Below are 26,333 nucleotides of genomic sequence, written 5' to 3'. Positions count from 1 at the left end.
GTCTTTTCCCTCATGTACCTGAACCTATCATCATATTAATATGAAACTACCATGAGCAAAAAAAAGGGTCAGTTCAAATTAATTTCAGCCTCTAGAGGGAAGTGTTGAGCCGTTCATGATGCTCCTGCTTCACAAGGACAGCAGCACGCCACCTTGTGGTTCGATAGTCACACATCAGGTATACAGGTTTATAGTATATAGGTCAATGCATTAGACAGATTCTCCTAAAACCCAAACATACACTGCAGAAATTCTAGAACAGATTGACAAGTGAGGAAACGTGCACTTTGTGTTTCATAGTAAATATTTTATTTTTCTGAAGATGTGTAGTCTTCATCACACCATCCTCCTCCTCCTCCTCCTCCTCCTCCTCCTCCTCCTCCTCCCTGTTTCTCTGTAAGTCGTTCTCTTGACTTCCCAGAAAGCAGCTCACGTTTAGTCCAGTGTCTGTACTGAGCTAGTTACAGTGTTAGAAAACAGGATCTGCTCCATAAATACATCACAGTCAAACCATAATATTCATATTAAAATAGTTCACTTTGAAACTACATTTAAAAAACAAAACAAACAAAAACATGGGTTCACTTTACATTCAAACGTTTTCTGTTTCCAACAACATTTCCTTAAATTAACTAAAGTGAGTCGATGCCTTTTTACTGTGAAACGGAAAAAGCTGATAAAGGAATCTGGAATCTTGAATTTCTGAAGGGGGAGGAGGTTTTAATCGTGGCCCCGCCCCCAATTACAGCTTCAAACACTTCCTCTGGTGATTGACACGTGTCAAGTGTGAAGTCAATAACATGATCAGTTCTCCACAGACACACACAGACATCTGTGGAGTTAAATACATGATGTGGAACCTACCGTCATTTATCCAGGATGCTAACGATAACATAGTTTATTTATTATCATTCTGCTGTGATCCGTGTTTCTCTCTCTGGATATTGAAAAAAGTGAAAACAAACAAATCTCTCGTTGTGTCTTTAGAGACAAACATCCGCTGCACATGTTGTATCCGTGTTCTAGTGTTTTCTTTTCTTTGCAGTCGTGCATCTTACAGTGAAACTCCGTCATGTTCCATAACAGGAGTCTGTCCCTATGATTTGTACATCTGGTGGTTTCCTCCTCCGGCACTAGGGGGCAGTGCAGCGCCGGCTCCCGACTGCACGTCAACGAATCCCATCCGCTGCCTCCTCTTCCTCTGCTCCGTCATCTGCACACAGGCAGGAGGCAGATTAAAGAAAGTGTGTGTGGGTGAGTGTGTGTGTGTGTGTGTGTGTCTGTGTGTGTCTGTGTACCTGCTCCTTCAGCTCCATCAGCTGCGTGGTCAGGGTCATCACCACCTTCATGGTCGTGGCCAGTTTGTCCTGTAGCATCCTCATCTCGTTCTGCTCCCCGTCCCCGTCCGTCACCACCAGGGACATCGCCTGCATCCGTGGGAACCAGTCCAGGTTGTTGTTCTGAGACGGAAGAAGACGGTCAGACGTGTGTGTTTGTGTCTCGATCACATTGGGTGTGTGTGTTTGTGTGTCTACCTTGATCATGTGTGCGACGTAGCTCTCCGGCCCGGTGTAGTCCGTCTTGTTCTTCTCTCGCACCAGGACGATGAAGTACAGGTAGTTCCAGATGTTGTGCTCCATCTTGATGTGCTCTTCAAAGGACACCGTCTTGTTGTCAAACTTGTCTCTCTCCAGACCTGCAGCAACACACAACCGTCCTCAGCAACACAACCCGACACTTTGCACACTAGAGCCCCCCCCCCCCCCCCGGGCCTGGTGAACCTTCTGGTTGGGACTCCACTCACCACAGATGAAACACGTGGTCTTCAGGATCTCCTCCTTCTTCTGCTTCTCGCTCCTCAGGTCGGCGAACGTGTCGATGATGACGCCGAAGATCAAGTTGAGGACGATGATGATGACGATGAAGTAGAACAACAGGTCGTACACAACCCGGGCGGGGAACAACGGCTCCTGCACACACACACACACACACACACACACACAGACACACAGACACACACACACACACATGCAAAGAGATACACAAAGATACAAAAATGTAATAATAGTTTCAAACTTAAAGGTTAAAGTTGGACATTTAAATTACTCCTTTGTGTCATTATATGTATTTTTTATAATTGGATTATTGTAATCGGTGTGTAAATAGTATTTCATTTATTCAACACAACTTATTTTAGAAGCTGATCATATTCAAACATTAGTCATTGTCTTTTGAACTGTAAATAAAGTTATTAATCATAACTTATTTCACACGTATTGGTTAAACAACTTATACCACAAAAAACTTCAACTTATCAGCCACTGACTGAGGTTTTGTACTGATACTTGTTAGTACTTAGTTACTTTCCGCAGAGTAACTGAGTAGTGACACGTGATGAGTTCAGCTCAATGGTTTTCCTCACGTTCTTCGATGGTTTCCTGAGAACGTCTCCGACTCCTCCTCCGTTCCTCAGCCCGTGGTTCAGCACCGTGACGATGCACATCAGCAGCGTGTCACATGCTCGCTCCGTGTTGGACACCTCTGCAACACACACACACACAGACACACACACAGACACACACACAGAAACACACACACACACGGTTAGGACTTGAACATCCACCTTTAAAGCTGAGATGTTGCAGCGGAAACATCTTAAGACTCAGATTTGATCTAAATGGTTCAAAGGGTTAAACTCCAGGTGTGTGCTGATCAGACTCCGCCCCCCCACCTTCCTGCTCGGCGGCGCCGCTGGTCTCCGACGTGCAGCTGACGCCGTCTGAAGAACACGAGTCGAGGAAATCCTGAGAGGCTTCGCTCGGCTGAGGAGCTGCACAACACACACACACACACACACAAACAGAGTCACCAACCCGCAGCAGTGACACACACACAGTCAGAGGATTGTCACCGGTGTGTGTTTGTGTGTGTGTACCTGTAGCGAGCTGAGGCAGCAGGTCGACCTCCATGATGAAATCCTCCTTCAGGCAGAGGAAGCCCACGATGGAGAAGAGGTAGACGAGGATGAGAGCGAGCAGCGCCGTCAGCAGGATGGAGCGACCGTTACGAGTCACACTCTTTATCACGTTGAACAGCGTCTCCTCCCGGTAGATGAGGTCAAACAGCTGCACAGACACACACACACAGACACACACACACAGACACACACAGAGTTAACCCCTTGTAGACAAATGTCGCGAATTCCCCTCAAACCCAGTTCCGGTCTTAATGCCGCAGAGGTGACGATTGTGCCTGATGGTGCAAATACTACACATACCAAGGAAGGTACTGGAAGTACTCTGCCGCCGTCTAGTGGTCGGAGTGGAAAATACATACTAGCCCCTTGGGACTGTGTAGCAAAGTTATTTTAAGGTATTAAGTTGTATTTGAAATTCTGTTATGATGGAACAGCAATGATTGTACAGAAACATATGTTGTTATTCAATTTCAAGCAAAAGCAGCATCAATATAATAATCTACATACCAGAGACTGAAAAATGTGTTGAAATTAAGGTTATGCCCCATTATGCCTAATGTCGCTAATTAGCCTCATACCTAAATGTGTAATCTATTGTATATGCTATATTGACATTAACAATCTCCACTTAATTTAGCATCTGTATGACAGCCAAAAACACAAATAATTTGTTTATATAATTGGAAATTGATTCAGGCAGTAAGGGGTTAACATCTGTCTCAGAAGGCAGTTGAGCCGTGAGGAGGAAGGTGCCGGTGGTTTACCAGGATGCTGTAGAAGAGCTCGTGGACGAACAGTCCCAGCGTGGAGGTCAGGACGTACGCCAGGTGGTAGTTGAACTCCACGTCCATCACCATGGCTTTGTATCCCATAATAAACGTCCCGTTGTTTCCCACGAAACTCACAACAAACACAATCTTGTTGATGAGCTGGAGGTGAACAGAGAGACACAGCAGGGCGTCAGGAGAGGGTCCAACAAGTCTTTAAAAGTTCACTAGTAGAAGTTTAAATAAGTTTGATAACTTTCACAATAAAAACTGATTGTAGTTTAAGGACGGGGGGGGGAGACGTGGTTCCTACGTTGAGTGCGCCGAGCAGGATGAGCGTGGGCCCGATGCCGAAGTGGTAAATGGATCTGAGGATCAGAGCCAGGGTCAGAGGCTGGAGGCCGTAGCGCTGGGAGAACAGACCCAGTACAGACAAACCAGTCAGGATCCAGAACAGCATCAGCAGCAGGGAGTCGTCGATGGCTCCGGCTGAGAGGAAACATCTCAATTCAATTTCACACCTGAGAGTCTCGACCGAGGTTCAGGAGGTATGAACTCCGACATTAACAACACACACGGACTACTGCAGCAGTAGAAGTTGCAGTAGTAGAAGTTGTAGTAGTAGAAGTAGCAGTAGTAATATTTGCATCAGTACCTTGTCCTGAGTTGTAGGGGTAGAAGAAGGCGATGATGAGATTGATGAAGACGGCGAGATTAAAAGAGATGGATCCCCAGAGAGTCATCCTCCGAGAGAACCAGAACAACACCGGCATGCCTGAATCACACACACACACACACACACACACACACACACACACACACACACACACACACACACACACACACACACACACACACACACACACACACACACACACACACACACACACAGATTAAACATGGTTGAAAGCCTCAGGGATTTAAAATCCAAGGTCATCGACTCTTCACTGTTAACTTCAGGAAAACGTTCTCAAGCTGTGTGTGTGTGTGTGTTTGTGTGTGTGTGTGTGTGTGTGTGTGTGTGTGTGTGTTTGTGTGTGTGTGTGCGTCTGTGTGTTCTCACTCCTCAGCTTCTTCTGCCACTCCATCTCTCCGTGCAGGAAGGACGACTGCTCAAAGAAGTGTGTGACCTTTGACCCCTGCTCGTCCTGCTCCGTGGTGTTGAAGACCCTGAACTTCGACTCATCGGTCAGGAACTCACAGATGGGATGGACGGGGAACACAATCTGCTCCATGCTGCGGTCGTCACGCACAATCTGCACACACAGGTCACGGTAACGTCACACATGTGTACATGTATGACACATGTGTGTATATATATGTGAGCAGTACCTCTATCTGAGAGGTCAGCAGCTCGTAGTACTCCAGAGGATCCTGATCCACCACAGCAGCTGGAGCTGTGGACTTCAACATCTGGGACAGAGGCCGGTTGTTCAGGTTCAGCTGCAGACACACAAACATTCATGTAACACTGCTGCAGTGGCTCCATCAGTACTGCAGTAGCTCCATCAGTACTGCAGTACTCTTACAGTAACTGAGGGTGTAGACGGGTGAATTACCATGGAGGAGATTCCCTCCTCTCCCTCTTTACTCTTCTTCAGTGGTTTCAGGAGGTTCTGCAGAACTTTGTTGTGTCTGGCCAACTGAGCACAAACACACCAGACACACAACTTTACTTCAAGTATTAAATACAAGTGAGTACAGTTACTTATTAGTACTTACTGATGCCTCTTTCTGACTCTTGCTGCTGTAATACTGCAAATTTCCCCATCGTGGGATTAATAAAGGATTAATTTATCTTATCTTATTCTAACTTACCTCATCTTATTGGATCTTCTCTAATCTTAAAAGTAGAAGTACTCATGATGCAGTAGCAGAGAGAGGTTGTGTTGTGTCACCTGTTGAGCCAGGATGTAGATGTTGTGTCCAACCTCCCGAGGAGAAACCTCCCCCCCCTCACAATCACTGTCCTGATCCTGGTTATAGGCCTTCTTTATCACCTCCACCTGGACACACACACACACACACACACACACACACGTTTATATAGATTTTTCCATATATAGAACATACAGCAGAGGGAACAGAGATGAAGAGGATGAAGAGGATGAAGGAGGTGATGAAGGAGGTGATGAAGAGGATGAAGGAGGTGATGAAGGACTCTCTCACCAGCTCTCGTGGTCGCAGGTTGAACAGGATCCTCTCGGCGTTCTCACTGTCATGGCGACTCTCCATCAGAGCCAGCAGCAGCTTGGAGGCGTTGTCCTGAAAACCAGACACACAACATCAGCATCAAACATCTGGAACCGAACATCTGGAACAACGTGTTCACCTCTGGTTCTAAACCAGCGACTGTAAATGAAGATGGACGATATGACGGCTCCTGAAGGGGAAGCCAAAGTCTGAATCAAAGCCGCCTCCTCCTAGTTAGCAGATGGGACCTGGAGCAGAACTAAAGTTCAATAATAGTTAAATAAGATGTTTTCTGTCATTTTAAGTGAAGTTCTTATCTCACTGATGTTTGTTAAAGTGTCTCTGATAAAGTTTGGTTTTAAATAGTTATTTGATGATATACAAATGGGCTGAGACGTCTTGATTGACAGCTGAGACTGACTCATGATCACGACACCACAGCTCCACTCCACTTCATCACCACAAGATGGCAGTGATCATATTTCTGGACCACGGGAGGAAGTGGCGACGCGTCCTCCATCTTTATTCACAGCCCCCGGGGTTCTGACCACGAACAGCTGATCTCAGAACAGACCTTCAGCTGCAGCACCATCTCCATCTGGTATCGACACAACGGGCTGATGTCGTTCAGGATCAGAGCCGTGATGATGTCGATGCCGTTGGAATCGTGGGTCACTATACACGTCTGGGTCCCGCACACACACACAGACACACACACACACACACAGTGTTAACGCTGAGTGGACCTGCCTCTGCACCTCCATGCTGATCCCTCCTGCTCCTCACCTGGTTCTCCTGGCACGGGCCCTGGCAGTACTCAGTGAGTGTCTCCAGCGTCTGGGTGATGAGGTGGACGTTGGACTCGTTGATGTAGAGGCCCAGCAGGCCCAGACCCCCTGTGGTGCTTCCACACATGATGTCCAGGAACTGAAGCGTCTCACACACCAGGTTGTAGTTGGTCTTATTGTTCTGGCATCGCAGAAAGTTCTGGAGAGACAGAAACACAGGTTCCATCTCGTTCACAGTAAATATCTCTCTATAGTGTGTTGTCTTTACGTCCTGGTTGTTGATAAGTGAAACACAAACCTGCAGGTCGTGGTTGTGGTTCTCGCAGAGCAGCTGGAGGAACCTGAGAATCGGCTTCATGATGATAACAGCTGGTCCCATCTCCGTCTCCACCTCCCTCTGCTCCTCCACCGCCGGCGCCTGCAGAGCCGAGGAACCGGGCTGACCCATCAGCTGGTGCCCCCCCGCACCAGGAAGTGCTAAAGCTCCTGAGCCGCCTCCACAACAATTCAGAATTTCAGTCTCATCGTAGAATAAATTCAAAAACTAAACTAAAAAACATTCTACTTAAAAACACTTCAATAAAAGCAAACGAGCACATGAAGGTTCAGAAAACGTCCTGAAACACTTTTGTTGGTTGAGTTTTACAGTCACAGATTTTACAGGATACATTAAAACACCAGCAGAGAGAAGAGTAGCTTCAGTTCAGTGAGTGGAGATGTGTCACCTTGCTCCAGCTCCTTCTCGTTGGCTTTGTACGTCATCTCTCCCACGTTAACAGAGACCGTGGCTTTGATGTCCGTCCGAGCTTCTTTCATCCGGTCGTGAAGAACCTTGAAGAACTTCTCTGATTTGTTGTCGCCCATCATCAGTTTATAAAACGAGTTCTGTTGGAGAAAGACGGGACTCACACACAGATTCACTCACAGAGGTGGTCCTGTGTGTGTGTGTGTGTGTCTGTGTGTGTCTGTGTGTGTCTGTGTGTGTGTGTGTGTGTCACCTGTATCTCGGTGTTTCCTCCCTCCAGCAGACAGATGGCGAGCTGGATGCTCTCCTGGAAGATCTTGTCGTTCTTGGTGCTCATCACCAGATCTGTGAACAGCTTGGTTCCTCCTTCTCGGTCCAGACGACACTGAACCGCCGCCACCGCCGCCCAGTCCCGCTCCTGCTCCCCGCCTGACGCACAATAACAATAACACAATAACAATAATTATTGATCTGATGTTAAAGCAACACTATGTAGTATTTATACCATAATTAACAGCTTCAAAATCTATTTGATGCTACACAAACTCTAATATATATGGAGAATGGCTTGTCTGTCATTGCCACAGCGCCCCCTGGAGGCCTGGAACTGCACTTTGTCACTCTGGTGTACCGTGTGTACGGGGAGGCTCAGACCATAGATATATATATAAAGGCTAGATGTCTCGTACGCGTTTCCGGCCAACGGAGTCGAACCTCCGTACATGGCGGCCATCTTGGATCAGTGGGCTCGCTCACCCATAACATTGTGGTACATGTCGTTTTTAAAGAAAATAAAAAAAAAATATATATTTATATTTGTAAAGGGAAATCTTGTACCTATTTAAGAACATTAATAATATTTTTAGAAAATAACATAATTATTCATAAGTATGCTGTGTCATAACTACATCTCTGACGTTTATAATAAACCAAACCGTTTAAAAATCGGTTGAAAATTGAACAAGTTATGGTTATTTAAAAAGTACATGTACAACTACAACACAATCGAGCCACCTGATCCAAGATGGCCGCCATGTACGGAGGTTCGACTCTATTAGCCGAGACATCTAGCCTTTATATATATATCTATGGCTCAGACTACAACTCAGTGAATTGAGTATACCACCTGCAGGGGGAGCCAGAGTGTAGCGAATCTTGCATTGTGTTGCGTTAACGACAGTGTTGTTTGTGTACCTGCGGCTGTGAGCTCCGCCAGGTCGGTCTTCAGGTTGTTCTTCTTGTTCGGAAACAGATAATTCTGCAGTAAAACTTTACGCAGCGAGATTCCCTGAAACAACACAACACGTTTTTCATTAACACAACATTAAAATGTTTTGCACAATATCTGAGCCATTGTCATTGTTGGTAATAGTGAGTGAGATATATCTCAAGAACTAAATCTGATTTATTTAATGGAACTAAAGTCCAGTCTGTTGTGTAAAGTGTTGTTAAAAGTTTTAAATTATACAATAATCACAAATGTTGCTCTGCATTTGATATGACATCGTTAAATAGACTCTCTCAGCGCCCCCTACTGTCTCCACCTGGGAATTCATGTAGCCGTGAACGAGCCTGTTTTTAATGAGTTGGTTTAACAAACCTTTTCATCAAAGTCCAGAGTCCTGATCAACATCTCCTGCAGCGTCCTCAACACTTTGATACACAACTTCTCTTCTGCAGACATCAGAGCTTTGGTGTGTTGGATTAGCCTGCACAGACACACACACACACACACAAACACACACACACACATATGAACACACACGTCTCTATGAATTCAGAAGACATTCATAAACACCCTAACATTAAAAACATGTACATGTCAATTTGTACATAACAGGGACTTGCAGTTCAGGTCCGTACAACAATCCTGGACACACACACACACACACACACACACACACACACACACACACACACACACACACACACACACACACTCAGAACCTACTTGGAGATGAATCCTCCGGACTCGCAGCGCTGCCGGGCGTCGGTTCCCTCCAGGAACAGCAGCTCCGGCTGATGGAGGACGTCCACCAACACGGACAGTTCGGCGTTGACCAGCGGCTTCAGACGCTCCTCCAGAGTGTTGATGATGTCCTGAGGAACACACACAGACACACACACACAAACTTTAATCAGAGTTTTGCAGCTTTATGGCAGTTCTTCGGTTTGGAATGTGTCTGTGGTGGCGTCTGCACCTGCAGCTTCTCGATGATGTTCTTGTAGTCCCAGGGGTTGCTGGGTGCGATGGGTCTGATGGACCGGGAGGAGGACTTGTAGTTCGGGTTCGAGCGGGACAGAGAGTTGAGAGCAGAACTGGACAACATGGAGCTGATCTGAGACTCCAGGTCCAGAGGGATAGCGATGGAACGAGTCTTAGCTGAACAGAGACAGAGAGTTAAATACTGATCCATCTGTGTGTGTGTGTGTGTGTGTGTGTATCTGTGTGTGTGTGTGTGTGTGTGTGTGTGTGTGTTACCTGTCATGGCGAGCGTCTTGATGCAGGTCTCCACCTGACCTCGGTGCTGCACCTGCAGCCAGGGACAGTCCAGCAGCCGGACGGACGACTGCAGCAGGTGAGTGACGATGGTGTGGTGAGTCTGATGGAGAGAGAGAGAGGGAGAGGGAGAGAGAGAGAGAGAGAGAGAGAGAGAGAGAGAGAGAGAGGGGAGAGAGAGAGAGAGGGAGAGAGAGGGAGGGAGAGAGAGAGGGAGAGAGGGAGGGAGAGAGAGAGGACGATCAAACCTCAGAAAAGACTCAGATTAAAAAGTGAAATAAACAGATAAACAGAACAAAGAGAGAGAGGTATGTGCTGCTGACCTGCAGAGAGGTGCTGTTCTCAGAGAAGGGCGAGCTGAAGAAGGCGTTGATGGTGTCAAACACCACGTGGATGATGTATTTCTCCAGGATGGGATCAGAGAGACGCTTCTCTCTCTTATTACAAACCTGCAGACGGGAGAAACACGTGAAAGCAGCTGCATGAGCCCGACCTGCTGTCGTAGGTATCCCAGTTAGTCGGGGGGGGGGGGGGGGTAGTTACCCGAGCCATGTCCACGGTGAAGTCTTCAAACAGCTTCCAGATGTGGTTGGACGTGTAGATCTCCTTCATCTCCACCTCGGTGTCCACGTAGCAGTGGTTCACAAAGTTCACGTAGGCGATTTTCACCTGAGACACAAAGACGGACACACACACGTGAACAACATGTAGACTTCTGATTAGGACGCTCACTTCTCATTCCAAATTCAAACAGTCAAACCAACATGGGTGAAAAGGTTTGTATTCAAACTTTAAAGACTTGTTCCAACACAAAATACAGAATCTAGAAGCAGAACATTATCGAGATTTCCTCACATAATGGATTCAACTTGTGCTTGATGCCCTTTGTGTGTATTCAGTGGTACATTGTCATTGGTAGTGTGTGTATGTAGATCATGTATGTGTGTATTTATCAGAGTCTTTCGAAATTTACGTCCCAAATAACTCCTCCTGAAGCCGGAGCAGCTCAGACGGTAGAGCATCAGACTTTTAATCTGAGGGTCCAGGGTTCAAGTCCCTGTTCAGGTGATGAACTCAGCAGTTCATTAACACACCTCAAGGTCAAAGGTCACATGTTTGAGGATGTTAATGATGGTTTGAAAGAGGAGTGAAATAAGCCCGAGGACGCTCAGAGGCAGCGTGTGGAAGTTTGAATATGTTCATAACAAATTGTTTGAACTTGATTTTTGGAAAAGCTGATCACAGATCATCTGATCCTCAATGAGTTGTGTGTCTGTACAAGCGTCACCTCGGTGATGCAGTCCTCGTGCGTCACCACGCGCACCACGTCCTCCAGGGGGAGCAGTGACGTGCACTTGATCTCGGTGTAGACGTTCTTCCCCTCGGCGCAGGCTGCCAGCAGCTCCACCAGAGAAATGTGATACCTGCAGGGACGAGGACATGTTGTCTACGACTCCAACACAAAGAACAACCCTGAGACACAAGCCTGGTGGTGCAGTGGTTACCTGAGTGGGCTGCTCTCGCCCACCCCCTCCCTGCTCTCCGCCATCAGGTCCAGCATCACGTTGAATGAGGCCTTGTCGTTGTAGAAGACCACGACGTCCTCGCCGGAGTTCGTCAACTGTGGAGAGAACGAACTTTACTGCAGAACATCAAACAGGCTGAGAACATCTGGTCCAAGGGACTCGTCCTGGTCCTGGTCCTCACCTCGGTCATGATCATGTCCTGACACTTCTTCACGTACTTGCCCTCGGCCTTGATGATGGTGTGCAGGAAGTTGAGGTACTGGACGTGGCGGCCGTGCGTGGCCAGGCAGTGGATGAAGTGCTGCAGGACGCTCTCGGAGATCTCGCTGCACAGCTGGTAGTTGTTGCTGAAGATGTGCTGCACGGTCTCGGCCTCCAGCAGCTGCACAGCAGGAGGAGACTGTTCTCACCGTCACTCAGTCACTCATTATTTACTCAGTCAATCAGTTGGAGTTTGAGAAACGTCTGACACGTTTAATCAGAAACGTGTCAGGGTTTTAAAGTCGTTAAAGTCTTGTCCCCACATCTCTAAGAGACAGATTCATAATGTTTGTTTTATCGATAGACAGAATAAATAATAATACTCGTCGTTGTTGTCTCCAGACTCAAGAGGGTAGGTGTCACTCATGGGGTTTTAGACATTGATTGATTCATTTCATTGAACTTGATCAGTTATAGAAAACGGTTATACCCCAGGGTTGAGGAACAGGTTGAGGTTCTTGTGCAGCAACACCTGGTTCTCCGGGTTCCCCGTACAGAACTTCTGCAGGAACAGGTGAGTGTACCTGATGATCTCCTGCATCTTCATGTCGCTCTGCACACACACAGTGTGGGGGAGGGGGGGGGGGGGTTAGGGTGGGAAGGAATCTCCATTTCTAGATATAGTGTTTAAACCATGAGGATCGGTTCAGCCACAGTCACAAAGATCCAGACCCTTGATCGGGGAATTCAGGGCTTTTATTTTGGTGGGGCTCAGTCTTACCTGGTCATATGACACCTGCAGCAGGTCCAACATGACTTTATGAGCTCCCATGTTCTTCAACAACCTCTGCTGCTTCTTCCAAACTCCACTGATGCACATCTTGCTCAACCTTTCCAGGATCTAAAGAGAGAGAGAGAGAGAGAGAGAGAGAGAGAGAGAGAGAGAGAGAGAGGACAGAGGGGGATGGAGAAAGAGAGAGAGGACCGAGAGAGAGAGTTAGAGTTAGAGAAGAACATAACTATATTATGTAAATAAAGATGGACGGCTCAGCTCCATTTCCTCCTGATGTACAATATGATGCCATCTTTCACTTGAGACGTCGTCTGGATCCTGGAGTCAGCTGATCGGGCTCTCGACCAATCAGGAGTCAGTCAATCAAATAACTAATTCAAGTTATTAAAAAGTCGAATTAACTAATCAAGTCAAAATTGTTTTTAGATATTGGTGATTTTTAGACTCATTTTAATCAGATGAAGGATTTTTAGTCGTCGATCGACTTCCAACAACTCGTTATTTCATGACATCATTAAAACGTCTTTTAATTGAAATCAAGTGAACAGAGCTGGTCACTGTCAGATGCTATAACATCCAGTGTAATATTTACATATCACAGCGGTGACTCACATTGATCTGTAAGTAAAAGTGAAAATGACTTTTGATTGACACATACATTTCAGCGCTGATGGTTTGATTATATGAAAACGGAAAAATTAAATAATGATTTTACATGATTGGACACAACTGGATTTTTGGAACTGATGATTTATTAGGTGAAAGAAAAGGAAAAAACTATTCTGATTGGCTGAACTTTTAAATTTCTAATATTTTAGATTCAGTTTTATTAAGAAGAGTTCACTTTGCAGCAGAAACAACGATTCACTGGTTTCACTTTTTCCTTTAGAGAAGTTTCAACCTCTTTATCCTCTTTAGATATTAGACCTGCTCTTATTAAAAGTGACTGTTGGGGGGGGGGGGGGGGGGGGGGAGATGATGAAATGTAATCTGAGTGCTGGAAGCCACCATTGCTGAGGAGCACCACGTAAAGAAGACACATCCCAGGTGACCTCTGGGAAGCACGACGAGGAAACACCACACAGCTGAGACGCACCCCCCACGGCAGCTCCACACAGACGGACCAGTGTCCTCACCTCTTTGACTTTGCTGTAGTTCTCGTTGCCCTTCTCCTGTTTGTCCTTCTTGGGCGGTGCTTCCTCTGACGGCCCCTGCAGGACGCAGAGTGTAAGACAGCGTATGCAGTTCTCTCCGAGCACGGTACCACGACAAACACACACTCACACAACAAACTATTAGTTATTGAAGAAAGGCCGACACCACAAACCAAAGCAATAAGCATGATTTCCTTTAGCAGGAAACTGTTGTGGTTCAGTCTCATCAAATGTAGGTCAGCACATTGATGGCAACAGAACACAACATGACTTGCTTATTGCTTGTTAGGTTGTTGTTTTAATAGTTTGAGATGGAACATAAGTGTGTATTAGATTTAAAACAATGACCAGCAGAGATAGAGCAGATTGTCCACAAGTTAGAAGGTCGGTGGTTCGATTCCCTGGCTCCTACGAACCCAAATCCTGATCCACAAACTGCCCTTGGTGGCTCAGTGTGTGAAAAGGTAAACATCAGGTATCACAGGACTTTTAGTGGAAGGTTAGACATAACAAATCCTTATCTAAGCACAGGCCGTTCATTTCAAAATAAGAGAGGAGAAAGTGGTGAGAAAGTAGAAGATGAATAACAACAATCCCCGACCACATGTGAACCCAGGACCACGTAGCCTCCTCCTCAGCTGAGACCCCAGCAAGCCCCACACCAGCGTTAGTTCCAGAGACAAAATGCGATCTTAGTTTCAGTTTAGTCTTTTAGTGACGAATATCCTGATAATTAATAAATGATAATGTGACGGGTTAGTTCTTAATGACTTTGAGTTAGTTGGTTAGTGGATATAAACAGTTAGTTGTTTACAGCAGCCTGGAGAATCACTCAGCCATCGAGACATGAAGATCTTTGGAAGTTAGACGATAATCATTCAGCGACATGAACATCGGCTTCTTACAGGAGCTCTGTCAAAGTAAAGGTCTCTTCAAAGTAAAGGTCTCTTCAAAGTAAAGGTCACTTCCTCTATGTTTCTATCCCAAAGAAATATGGACATGACCTCCACTTCAAACCATAATGTCCAGGTTAGGTTTTAGATAATAAAAGTCCATTATTAAGGATGGTTCAATTAAACTTGTTTGCCTCCACAAGTCTACATCAGGGAGTCAAAACAATTATACTAATAATAGATGTTATTCATGTAGCACTTTACCAGTGTAAACAGGATTAGAATGAGTCCATAATAAACAAATGACCCAACTTTATTTCTAATTCCAATATTTTGGCTACTTATACAGATAGAGGTGATGATCATCATGATTTTCTCCTCCCTACCTCTCCTTTCTCCTTCTTGTCTTTTTTCTCCTTCTTCCCTTCACCTCCTCCCGAGCTTTTCTTCTCCACCCACAGTTCAGATTTCTCCACCAGCGTCCGGAGGCGATCCAGATCCGCCTTGATCAGTTTGTAGTTCTCTACATCCGAAGACGTGATCAGCAACTGGACCTGCAGGAGCCCGGGGAGAAACATGGAGGTTCGATCAATCAACATTTCATCCATGGATTCATATTCAATATCCTCTCAGTTTCAAAGACAAAACATTTCAGAGTGATTTCAGGTGTGTCAGTGAAAGGTTAAACATTCTGCCTGAAGGAGTGAAGTTCACACACTTCTCAGGAGGAACGACACCTGAAGGGAGTCGACCACTGCAGAGTAGAAGAATAACACCTGTACAGGGACTTGAACCCTGGACCTTCATATTAAAAGTCTGAAGCTCTGCCAACTGAGCTACACAGGCTTCGAGAGCATTGTCCTCACATTTAAACAAATCTGTCCTAAATCCAGGTTTCATATTACATCCATAGGTAATATTACTTACACTGATATATTAAAATAAACATTTGGACAGTTGGGGTTTATATGACATCACGTGATGTATAAGAATCCGAAGACACGACCGTGAAAGTGTTTGATATCCAGTGCACCACCTTGAGAGGGACTCGAACCCTCAACCCCTCAGATTCACAGTCAGCTGCTCTACAGTCTGAGATAGAGAAGCTTCTGGAGGGTTTTCTCACGGACTCTTTCTGTGCCATCATCAAACCAGCGAATGCCATCGGAAAACATGCTCCAGTAGATATCAGATTTAATCTTCCAGTCATCAGCCTTCATCCTGTTCACAGTTAGACCTTTATTACCCTGTGTGTTGAGTGATCACCTGTTTGAATGTGTGCAGGACCTCCTGTCTCTGGCTGAAGTGTCTGAAGAGCAGCTGCAGGGCTCCAGACACCAGAGGAGGGTACTCGTGCATGGTGAGGTGGATCAGCACTCGCAAGAACATGCGGCCGCCTTCATCGTCCACCTCCAGGATGCTGTTCCCTTTCCTGTGATCACACGTTACCAACATCCTCCATCAAATGTCCCTTAAGGTTAAATATCCTCAAATTGATGAAAATGTACGTATAAAATAAAAGTGGGATTGCTTACCCGACTCCAAACATGGCCTCCGCCTGCTCCCCAATGTGCAGCAGGTTGATGGCGGCTGTGGACGGACAAACACAGAACTTATTAGAAATAGAAAAACTGAAGTTGTAGACGGTAATTTCCACGACCTCATACACACACGGCTTCGATGAGGAACTCACAAAGAAAACACGGCTCAGTTCTAAAGGCAGCTACGAACAAACAACCAAAAAAACGCACAAAAAGATGGACGACAACGAAGCAACGTGTAAAAACAGCCCCGACATTTATGAGCCTAAATGAATTCAGAGTTTCCAGGTTGTACCTGCTGTTTCCACGTTGACTGGGATGTCTGCAAGCATTAAGAAAAGTAACACAACTTTACCAAACACTGCAGGGTGTGTGTTCAGGTAGTTCACACACGTCTTTTAAAAACCTGAAAATACTTGTATTCTGGTAGAAGGTGTTTAAAATGCCTTGAAGAGCTGTACAATACTTAAAGGTTCACGTAAAGTATTAAAATATAAAGTATTTAAATATAAAGAGCCCATTGTAGGATAAAGAATAATTTAGATGAAACACACTAGTGAAAACATCACTAGGATTATTTTATATTCATTTTCTGCCAATAGATCAATTTGACCAAAGTCTTACACATTAAACCTTTAACCTTTGTAACATTCAATATAAAATTGTAAAAGTTGAATCTCTAAAGCAGATGGTAGATGGTCGATGTTCCCACACAGGAGACGTAAATACATCTTTTAAAGTGGTTCACTTTTGAGGCCAGACATTTGAACTTGATGTCTGTGGTTGTCTGTGGTCGTCTGTAGCAGCAGCACAGACGTCCCCTCCCTCCCACTATAAGTTCAAGTTCAAAGTAATAAACTTTGAAGGCCAGTATGAATTCAAAATCACAGATTGTCCAATTTCATCGACCAATTTCTACCAACCAATGGAACTTCACCACACACACACACACACACACACACACACACACACGATACACACTGTACAACAAACACACAAATCTGATTTAAAAAGAAACATGCCACAAAATCTGAATCTATAAGCAAAACAAAAACATTTAGTGACTTTCTATAAAAGACAAAATAAAACATAGACATTCAATCAGTCAAAAAGATTGATGAGAAAAACAAGACACATTTCTTTGTTTTCAAAGTCCAGAGACCAGAACTTGACACAAGGAGGACGGGGACAATACGACAGTGGACAACTGAACCTTGATGTCAACGCTGTGGTCTGACACCCACAGGAAACCTCGCAGGTTCATGTGGACTGAAGCTGTAAAGACTCATTTCCACAAACGAACGCACACACGCAGCTTCATCAAGGAACACACAAAGAAAACACGGCTCCGATACACAACAACATCCAAACAAAAACTGACAACACGAGGGACGAAACCAATGCCCCCGACATTGAAGACACTACGCCTCTAAGAAGAGTTTCCAGGTTCTACCTGTTGTCTCCGTGTTGGCTGGGACGTCTGCAAGTAGCGAGAGAAGTGACAACACACAACTTTACCAAACACTGTGTGTTGAGCTGGATCACAAGTCTTTCTAAAAACCTGATAATACTGAAAGACCAATGTTTAGATTTTTAAGAGCTTTAACAACCTCGACAACTTACATGTGAGTTTCAAAAATATTAGAAATCAGGGAAAAGCCAAATATATTCAAAATGGAAAAAAAACGTTGTTGGCTGCATAAAATAATAATAATAAAAAATACAAAAATTCAAGTCACCCCAAATTGTATCAAACCAAATAGGAGTAATTTTGTATTAAATTCCAAAATTAGTATTTTAAACGTGAAAATAAAAGTTAGATAAAGATAATGAGTGTGTGTGTTTCCATTGGCTGTGTGTGTGTGTGTGTGATGTTTACCTGCTTGCTCCATGTTAGTGGTGGCGTCAGCATCAGCCATCGGGTAAACTTCCACAAACTCCTTCTTGAAGACGGACAGCAGGAAGGAGAGGCGGTAGTCCAGTCGAACGTTCAGGATGAACTGAAGAGGAGCAGATCTCAGATCAGATGAAACAGCTTCACTGGAGATCTCATAATCATTCATCTGGTATTTCAGTTACCTGTAATATCTCCAGTATCTTCAGCTTCGTGTCCATCACCGTCAGGTCCATCCTGTCAATACTGTCTTTACCAGCTCTCTGTCCATCAAGTCCTAGCCCCGCCCCCAGCCCTGCCCCTCTGGCGCCCGGACCTCCAAATATGGACTGCTTCCTGTTGAGGACCATGGTGGACATTATCTGTCCCATCCCGTGTATGGAGCGCTTCACGTTCTTCCCTTCAGAGACACGAGCAGAGAAGTTAACACAGGGTCTACTGTTCAATGAGATGTGCTGGACGAGAAGAAACCTAGCAGAGCAATTAGAGAAATTATTCAATAAAATAAAAGCAAAGTACAAGAACTTAATAAACAAAAGTCCAATACATAGTAAAGATGATATACATTCATAAACATCTAAATTTTATGATGTTTTACTTTCTATACTCAGTATTTTTAGCACAAGGAACCTTCTGGGAATATAAATGATCTTATCCCTGCCGTCATTTGAGGAACATTTGTAAGGATTGATAAAGATAAGCAGAGAGAAGAGAACCTGATCCGTCATCATGGAACATCAGCGCAGCGTGGCCGGGGTTGGGTCGACAGTCGATGATGCCCAGCAGAGTTCTGGTGAGTCTGAGCAGCTCAAAGAAACTGTAGAATCCAAAGTAGATCAGATGTCTGGCCAGACTCACCACCTGGAGAAGAGACACAGCGCAGTGACCACCGGGAAGAAAGGAAAACTGGAGGACGGAGAGAGATTTACGATGAGAAGAGAGAGAGGAGGAATCTGGACGGACCTCGTATGTGAGTTTGTTTTTCTCCTCGTTGTGGAACGGGAACTCGTCGTTGAGAACGTTGTTGAGATATTCCTCCATGAAGGCCATGGTGTTGGAGAAACGGTTCTTCTTGTTGTACCGGCTGTCGTCCATGTTGGAGTCATAACTGGGGAGGACATGTATGATAACCAATTAACTCATAACAAGTGTGTTTCACCTGAACAGGGACTTGAACCCTAGACGCTCAGATAGATTAAAAGTCTGATGCTCCACCGTCTGAGCTACTCAGGCTTCAGGAGGGTTGTCTTTCGAGGAAAACATTAGATTTAAATACATAAACAACACAAACAACAAATACAAAGTACCAGTACAAGCAGTCGAGCAGTTTATGGGTATCTGCAGCAAGGAACATTTTATAGTTGTGGTGGAACAACCCAAAACCATTTAGCCATTTAAGTGAGGAAATCTTATATTTCTCTTATTGATTTGCTTCATTGAAAACAGACTATTCAGGAGCCATAAGGAATCACAGTGAGGGTTCATAAGTGTCATGAGAGTGAATCAAGCCTTCTTTTGTTATAACTTGTTTATAACCACTTAATAGAAATCTCATTGTGAGCCCACTCTAAATGAGAGCGTCGCCTGAACAGGGACTTGAACCCTGGACCCTCAGATTAAAAGTCTGATGCTCTACCGGCTGAGCTATCCAGGCTCTGAGAGAGTTGTCTCTTGGACGACAAATTTTTCCAGAGTCCACTTTACAAAACGTACAGTACTACCAACACCGACAAGGTATCACTATATACAGTCAGGCAGTCTATGGGCATCTACAGCAAGGACCATTTTATACTTGTGGTGTATGGAGGACCATACATGACTTAAGTAAAAATAAATAAATGTATAAATAAATACAGAAATAAATAAATAAATGAATAAATAAAAATGGAAATAAATAAATAAATACAGAATTAAATAAATAAATATGTTAATACCAAAAGAAAAGTCAAAATAAATGTCTTAAATATATTTGCACATTTATTTATTCCCTGATACATTTCCTTTTCATTTGCAGTGTCCTTATGCTAATGAGAAAGGCGGGCCTAACCGCAGTCTCATGCAGGATTGGTCACAGGAGTGTAATGATCCAGCCCTACTACTTCTGCCTCTCAATGCTGGTGTCCAGTAGCTGTTTGCAGCGTTGAGCCAGTTCACACTTAAAATGAACTAGTTCAAGTTCAGAGGGTTAGTTAAGGTTATTTTTTATTGGGATGATTTAGCTGTCAGTAGTCCTGACTGTGAGCGTCACGTGTTGTACTGAGCACAAGGAGCGAGCCGAGAGGAGAAGGAGGAAACAGAAACTCCAGCTCAGTACAAACCACCTGCAGCTTCTGCTCTGATCATGAAGCCGCTGATCTCTGAGCAGATGTGACCAGAGAAACTCTGTGTTTCCACTGTTCCACAGAGTCACTAACTGGCTGTTTCACGGTGAAGAGCTCAAGTCTCAGTCACTGCCCGTGTCTCTGAGCGAGTGTGTGACGGAGCGCAGGGGCTGTGTGTGTGTAGCTCAGTTGACCAATCCTGCTCGAGACTGAGGTTAGGCCCGCCTTTCTCATTAGCATAAGGACACTGAAATCGAAAAATAAAAGTTGGAATAAATGTGGGAATAAATAAATAAATGTGGAAATAAATGCAGAATTAAATAAATCAATGTCTTAAACTTATTTCCACATTTATTAATTTATTTCCACTTTTATTCCAACTTTTATTTATTTCCACATTTATTTATTTCCACATTTCAGTGTCCTTATGCTAATGAGAAAGGCGGGCCTAACCTCAGTCTCGAGCAGGATTGGTCAACTGAGCTACACACACACAGCCCCTGCGCTCCGTCACACACTCGCTCAGAGACACGGGCAGTGACTGAGACTTGAGCTCTTCACCATGAAACAGCCAGTTAGTGACTCTGTGGAACAGTGGAAACAGTGGAAACACAGAGTTTCTCTGGTCACATCTGATCAGAGATCAGCGGCTTCATGATCAGAGCAGAAGCTGCAGGTGGTTTGTACTGAGCTGGAGTTTCTGTTTCCTCCTTCTCCTCTCGGCTCGCTCCTTGTGCTCAGTACAACACGTGACGCTCACAGTCAGGACTACTGACAGCTAAATCATCCCAATAAAAAATAACCTTAACTAACCCTCTGAACTTGAACTAGTTCATTTTAAGTGTGAACTGGCTCAACGCTGCAAACAGCTACTGGACACCAGTCAGCATTGAGAGGCAGAAGTAGGGCTGGATCATTACACTCCTGTGACCAATCCTGCTCGAGACTGCGGTTAGGCCCGCCTTTCTCATTAGCATAAGGACACTGCAAATGAAAAGGAAATGTATCAGGGAATAAATAAATGTGCAAATATATTTAAGACATTTATTTTGACATTTCTTTTGGTATTAACATATTTATTTATTTATTTCTGTATTAATTAATTAATTTCCTTTTTTATTTATTTATTTATTTCTGTATTTATTTATACATTTATTTATTTATTTATTTTTACTTATGTCATGTATGGTCCTCCATAGTGGTGGAGCAGGACCAGAAAGCTAATTTAGCTGATTTTGTGAGGAATCTCAATAATTTCAGACTTACTGATTTGCTTTAAGGATATTTGTGATTGAAAACACACTTCCATAGATAGAAGTGCAGCATGACATCACTATTCAGGAGCCATAAGGTATCACAGTCAGGGTTCACAAGTTTTATGAAGCCTTCTTCTGTTATAACTTGTTTATAACTACTGAATAGAAATCTCAGTGTGAACTCACTCTAAAGGAGAGCATCGCCTGAACAGGGACTTGAACCCTGGACCCTCAGATTAAAAGTCTGATGCTCTACCGGCTGAGCTATCCAGGCTCTGTTAGAGTTGTCTCTTGGATAACAAAGTTCACCAGAGTCCACTTTACAAAACGTACAGTACTATCAACACTGACAACGTACCACTACATACAGTCATACTGTAGGGGCATCAACAGCAAGGAACACAACTTCTGTGAAACTTGTGGTGGTTCAGAACTCTACAAGTTGAGTCCATTATGTCAGTAAACCTCTATGAGAACTTACTGACTCGACTCTCTACCTCTGAGGGAATGCAAACTTCAGAAGATACAGATCCGTGTGTTGATGTTTCACTTCTCATCCAAGAAGCTTCTGCAGCTCTGACTGACTAACTGAGGTTTCAGGTCTGAACCCGTGTGGGTCTGTACCCGTGTTGAGAGTCGTTTTGTCAAACAGGCAGGTCGTTGTGTTGCACTGTTTTGCTATTTTTTACACCATCAACAATTTCCAGGTGACATATTCTACAGCTAAAGCAAGTCCCGTAAATTCCCGTTTCATGGAAGCAGTATTAAAATCTACCAACTCTTTGATGGTGATGGACGTGGGGATCTCGGTCCAGAGGCGGGCGAACTTCACCGGGGTCACCAGCTCCTGGGGGTCCCGGTCCACGTGGGCGTGGAGCATGAGGCGACAGAAGGAGGCTCGCAGGTCGAAGGGCAGCGTCTCGTCCATCATGCACAGGAAGATGAGCTCCACGTCCAGCTGCTTGGAGATCTCATCGATGGCCAGGTACTGACGGTCCAAACACATCCGGGCAAAGAGCTTCAGCTGGTACCTGGTGGGGGGGGGGGGGGGGGTGTATTTAACTTAGTTATATTATAAATGATCTCACAGACGAATGGGGCCAGAGAGGTGAAGATGTCCGAGTAGTTTACAGATGATATTCATGGTTCCTAGAGGATCAATCTAAATGTGTTTGGTGACCCAACAGATTTACTTTAGTGTTTTCCACTGGGAAACACTAAAAATATAAATCATAAATCATAAATTGACTAATACTAAAAGTCGATCCCATGTAAAAAATGTAAACCCTTTTAGTGGGTGAGGTAAAATACAGTAGGTACAGTAGAGTAACTACAAGGGGATTTTCTGTGGCCACCAGGGGGCGGCGTCCTCCCGTGTCTCTACCTGTAGTAGGTGAGGACGTTCTCGTCATGAGCGTTTCCCTGCCTCGCCTCCTGAGCAAGCTGTCGGATGCCCTTCTCCTGTCTCTCATTGGTCTTGTCCGTCCACACCAGCCACACCTACAGGAGAGGACATCACGTCTTACACATTCAGGAAGATTGGTTCCACAGTCGGGACGGACAGAGCAGGAAGACCCACCTCATCATCGTCTCCATAGTCGTCCATCCCGATGTACTCCCCCTCCGGACCACCAGGATGCAGCTCCTTCGGGACTCGACGCCTGAAGCCGGCGAAACACAAACAGAGCTTAAATATTCAAAAGCTGAATTTAGAGGACAATCACTCACAGTCTGAAGGGACGTAGCTCACGGCTCAAGATTCTTACTGATTCAGCTAAATATGCTAATGCTAACATAGCTACAGTCTGTATTATTATGTGGAAATGCTAATGCAGGCTTTGGGACCGTAGTGCCCCCTGCTGGTCAGAGCTATACACAAATAATAAGGAGAGATTAACAATAATGTGAGGAACAACAATTACTTAACAAACATGTTTTTAATGATATTACCCGACCCCCCTCCCCCCCCCCCCGTCTCCTCACTCTGTCTTGATGAGGATGTCCTGGTTCTTGGGGTCCAGCACACACTTACAGATGAGCTCCTGAGTGACGGGGGATGGCCACGTTGTTGGACACACACAGGTCTGACAGGTAGTCCAGAAACCTGCACAAACACAAACACACACACACACACACATATAGTATCTGCACATCTGACAGGAAGCTGCCTCTCCCCCCTCATCCCCCCCCCCTCATCTCTCCCCCCTCCATGTGTACCTGGGCTCTCGGTTCTTGCGGACCAGGCTGACGAAGGTCTCCACCTCGGTCTTGGTGATGTGTTTCTCCAGCAGCTTGCGGTTGTTGTGCAGCAGCGCGGGTGATGGTGTCCTCAGCCAGGATGTCGTAACCGATCTGACTCTGCATCACACCGAACTGCTTGGCGATGTGCTCCTGGAGGGGGGACGGGAGGGTGAGAGGGGCGGGTGGAGGGAACCATCATAGCAAACAAAGGGTGGTTCGATTCCTGTGCATGGATCATCATCATCATCATCATGGTCATCCTCACCTGGTTCTTCCGGTAGTCCTCCTGTGAGTGTCGGAGGACCCTGTAGCAGAGCCGGAGCATGTACTGGTAGGGGAGTTCTTCTGGTCGGCCGAGCTCCTCCAGCCGCTAGCAGGGGCCCCTCGCCTCCCCCCCCGGTCCTTGAAGGGAGCCTTCAGGATGCCAAAGATCCTGAACACACGTTGTGATGTCCGGTTGTCAGGTCACGAACATTTCCTCTGTTCCACCATCCCTTGCTTTTCAGTTCTTGGCTCTCACCTGTTTGAGGATGTTCTGCTCTCGTCATCAGCTTCTGTCTCTCCCGGTTGGCTTTGCTCATGTTCACCTCCAGCACCGCCTGACCACTGTTGATGACATCAGCCACGAAGAAAACCACGTCCTCCAGCAGCTTGATGGCAAACCTGAGCGACAGAAACCATCACGGGGAAGTTAACTTCTCCTCAAGGTCGGCCACCCGGGTCACTGTGGATCTGGGTCCTACCTGCGGTCGTTCTGGCTGATGAAGCCCTGGTTGAACTGGTCGACCACGGTGCTCAACATGGCACTGGCGTGCGTTGGCGAAGTCCAGATCTCTGATCTCCATGACAGGAACTGAGACGATGGCGAAGGCCTCCTTGTCCTCCTTCGTGGGACACGTTCCTAACTGCAGGGGGCCGAGACACAAAGGTTCATACACGTCTCATATCATGTTTTAATGGTTACGTCAGACTTTGTCACGTAATTTTCCTCTTGATGAAGCAATGGTTGGATTACCACGACATCACGTGCTAATCCAGCCATTTATTCACCCTCTGGGTTTTAATCAAGGAGGCCGACATTTGCTGTTTTCAACACATTTCAACAACTGTTGGAAGGACTGTGATAAAATGTGGTTTGAAGCTGAACCGTAATAACGTTGTTGATCCTACGACTTTTCATCTTGGCGCCACCTGCAGGTCAACATCTGCATTTATCTGTTTGTTTCATGAACGAACAGACTGTCGGTAATGGTAAAGAGGAATTTCCACCATTCTCATTTTTAAGAACTGTGTTTTTAAAGTTACATAAATATATAACAATTGCATGTTTTTTCTGCTAATCTGCTAAAAGTCTATCCTGAGATTCATATTCTGCATTTTCCTGTAAAGGTCATGAGCACCTGTGAACACATGCTGGTGCCGTCTCACCATGAGCCTGATGGGTCTCTCCTCGTCGATGTCGATGGGGACGTTGGTGCTCTGGATCCAGGTGTTGGTGCACAAGTGTCTCAGTCGCACGTACGAGTTCCTGGAAGCGATGAACTCAGTTACACTTTGTTTCAGATCTCAGCTTCACCGAGAGTTCTACTGTCCGTGGCTCCTACCGTGGCACGAAGGAGTCGGTCTTCTGCAGCGTGGGTCGGGTCCAGCTCGAACAGCGAGGCGATGTCGTTCCCATGAGGCACCGCCACCAGCTTGTACTTCACCCGCTCGCCGTGGGAAGCGCTTGTTGCTGCGACTGCCGTCCATCTAGAGAGAGGTCAGAGGTCAGAGGTCAGAGGTCAGGGGTAAGCTGAGGAGGGTAGGCACCGTGTTTTAGTGTCGACGAAAGCCGGGAAGGAAAATAAATAATGTGCTGAGTCATCGAAAGCTTGAGTTTATCAATAAAACACGTCTGATTTGTTTAGATACTTTAAAACAGTGGTTCCTCACGCCGGGGTGCAGATTTTCACAAGAGTCTAAAAAGTGATTAAAGCGTAAGGAGAATGATTGACAGTGAGGAGACGCTGACAGGTCACGTGACTCTGACAGGTCATGTGACTCTGTCAGCGGGAGACTTCAGTGCTGAGCTCACCGAGGTCGAGGTCGAGGTCACGATCTCTGCCACGTCTCCTTTGTAACCTGGATTCTCCTGGAAAACAGTTACACCACAACATCAACTGACCTGAGGTGAGGATCCCGTCCACCGACACCACAACTAACACACAACCTCTCCTTTACAGTCAGTGCCCCCCCCCCTCCAGTGTTACCTCAGCAGCCAGGTAGTTGCCGTGGCCAGGTGCTTGAAGCGATAGAGGCTGTTCCAGTGTCCCGCCCCCCCACGACACGGGTCATGATGGACGACCTGACGGACCAATCAGCACACAAACTGGTTTAAAAACTGTGCATGTGTGTGCACGTACATGTTTGTGTTTCTGTGCATGTGTGTGTGTGTGTGTGTGTGTGTGTAGTGTGTGTGTGTGTGTGTGTGTGTGTACCTCGACCTCCCACAGAGCGTTGGAGCTGGTCGCTGAGGTCGCCGACTGTCTCAGCGTCGTGCGGAG

The 26,333-nt window shown here is 45.6% G+C and overlaps 1 protein-coding gene, 4 non-coding genes and 1 pseudogene across 5 annotated transcripts; 1 reads left to right on the top strand and 5 right to left on the bottom strand.

Annotated features, from left to right (window-relative positions):
* Positions 1–370: 370 nt before the first annotated feature.
* Positions 371–24,115, bottom strand: itpr3 (inositol 1,4,5-trisphosphate receptor, type 3). The gene is made up of 48 exons (XM_053423963.1): positions 24,056–24,115; positions 23,790–23,940; positions 23,533–23,653; positions 23,129–23,210; positions 22,934–23,049; positions 22,329–22,580; positions 18,936–19,080; positions 18,689–18,833; positions 18,158–18,372; positions 17,958–18,078; positions 17,532–17,558; positions 16,374–16,400; positions 16,073–16,127; positions 15,804–15,969; positions 14,924–15,091; positions 13,627–13,701; positions 12,479–12,598; positions 12,188–12,310; positions 11,678–11,896; positions 11,476–11,591; positions 11,259–11,394; positions 10,514–10,639; positions 10,294–10,419; positions 9,953–10,073; positions 9,672–9,853; positions 9,422–9,570; positions 9,071–9,179; positions 8,665–8,758; positions 7,724–7,899; positions 7,451–7,610; positions 7,024–7,220; positions 6,724–6,924; positions 6,512–6,622; positions 5,914–6,009; positions 5,643–5,750; positions 5,304–5,387; positions 5,077–5,187; positions 4,808–5,000; positions 4,400–4,519; positions 4,058–4,233; positions 3,742–3,906; positions 2,936–3,125; positions 2,732–2,830; positions 2,423–2,541; positions 1,805–1,970; positions 1,536–1,696; positions 1,299–1,460; positions 371–1,213 (listed from the first exon to the last, which is right to left on the bottom strand). Exons 1-48 carry the CDS (start codon positions 24,113–24,115, stop codon positions 1,097–1,099), a joined length of 6,459 nt encoding a protein of 2,152 aa, XP_053279938.1. The 3' UTR covers positions 371–1,096.
* Positions 10,966–11,038, top strand: trnak-uuu (transfer RNA lysine (anticodon UUU)). The gene has a single exon. It is a non-coding gene; the product is annotated as a tRNA-Lys (tRNA).
* Positions 15,311–15,383, bottom strand: trnak-uuu (transfer RNA lysine (anticodon UUU)). Its single transcript has one exon. It is a non-coding gene; the product is annotated as a tRNA-Lys (tRNA).
* Positions 19,554–19,626, bottom strand: trnak-uuu (transfer RNA lysine (anticodon UUU)). Its single transcript has one exon. It is a non-coding gene; the product is annotated as a tRNA-Lys (tRNA).
* trnak-uuu (transfer RNA lysine (anticodon UUU)) lies at positions 21,751–21,823 on the bottom strand. The gene has a single exon. It is a non-coding gene; the product is annotated as a tRNA-Lys (tRNA).
* LOC128441849 (inositol 1,4,5-trisphosphate receptor type 3-like) overlaps positions 24,084–26,333 on the bottom strand; it is a 13,365-nt pseudogene continuing 11,115 nt past the window's right edge.

Source organism: Pleuronectes platessa, chromosome 6 (genome assembly GCF_947347685.1).
Source record: "Pleuronectes platessa chromosome 6, fPlePla1.1, whole genome shotgun sequence".
Classification (NCBI taxonomy): Eukaryota; Metazoa; Chordata; class Actinopteri; order Pleuronectiformes; family Pleuronectidae; genus Pleuronectes; species Pleuronectes platessa.
This window is presented reverse-complemented; position numbering and strand designations above follow the sequence as displayed.

Excerpts from the sequence above, each read along its gene's own strand:
- itpr3 (XM_053423963.1), bottom strand. The coding sequence starts at position 24,115 with ATGCTCCGGCTCTGCTACAGGGTCCTCCGACACTCACAGGAGGACTAC. Across the intron at positions 9,854-9,952 it reads CAAGACGCTCGCCATGACAG|CTAAGACTCGTTCCATCGCT; the intron begins GTAACACACACA and ends GTCTCTGTTCAG. Across the intron at positions 3,907-4,057 it reads TCCTGCTCGGCGCACTCAAC|CTCATCAACAAGATTGTGTT; the intron begins GTAGGAACCACG and ends GTTCACCTCCAG.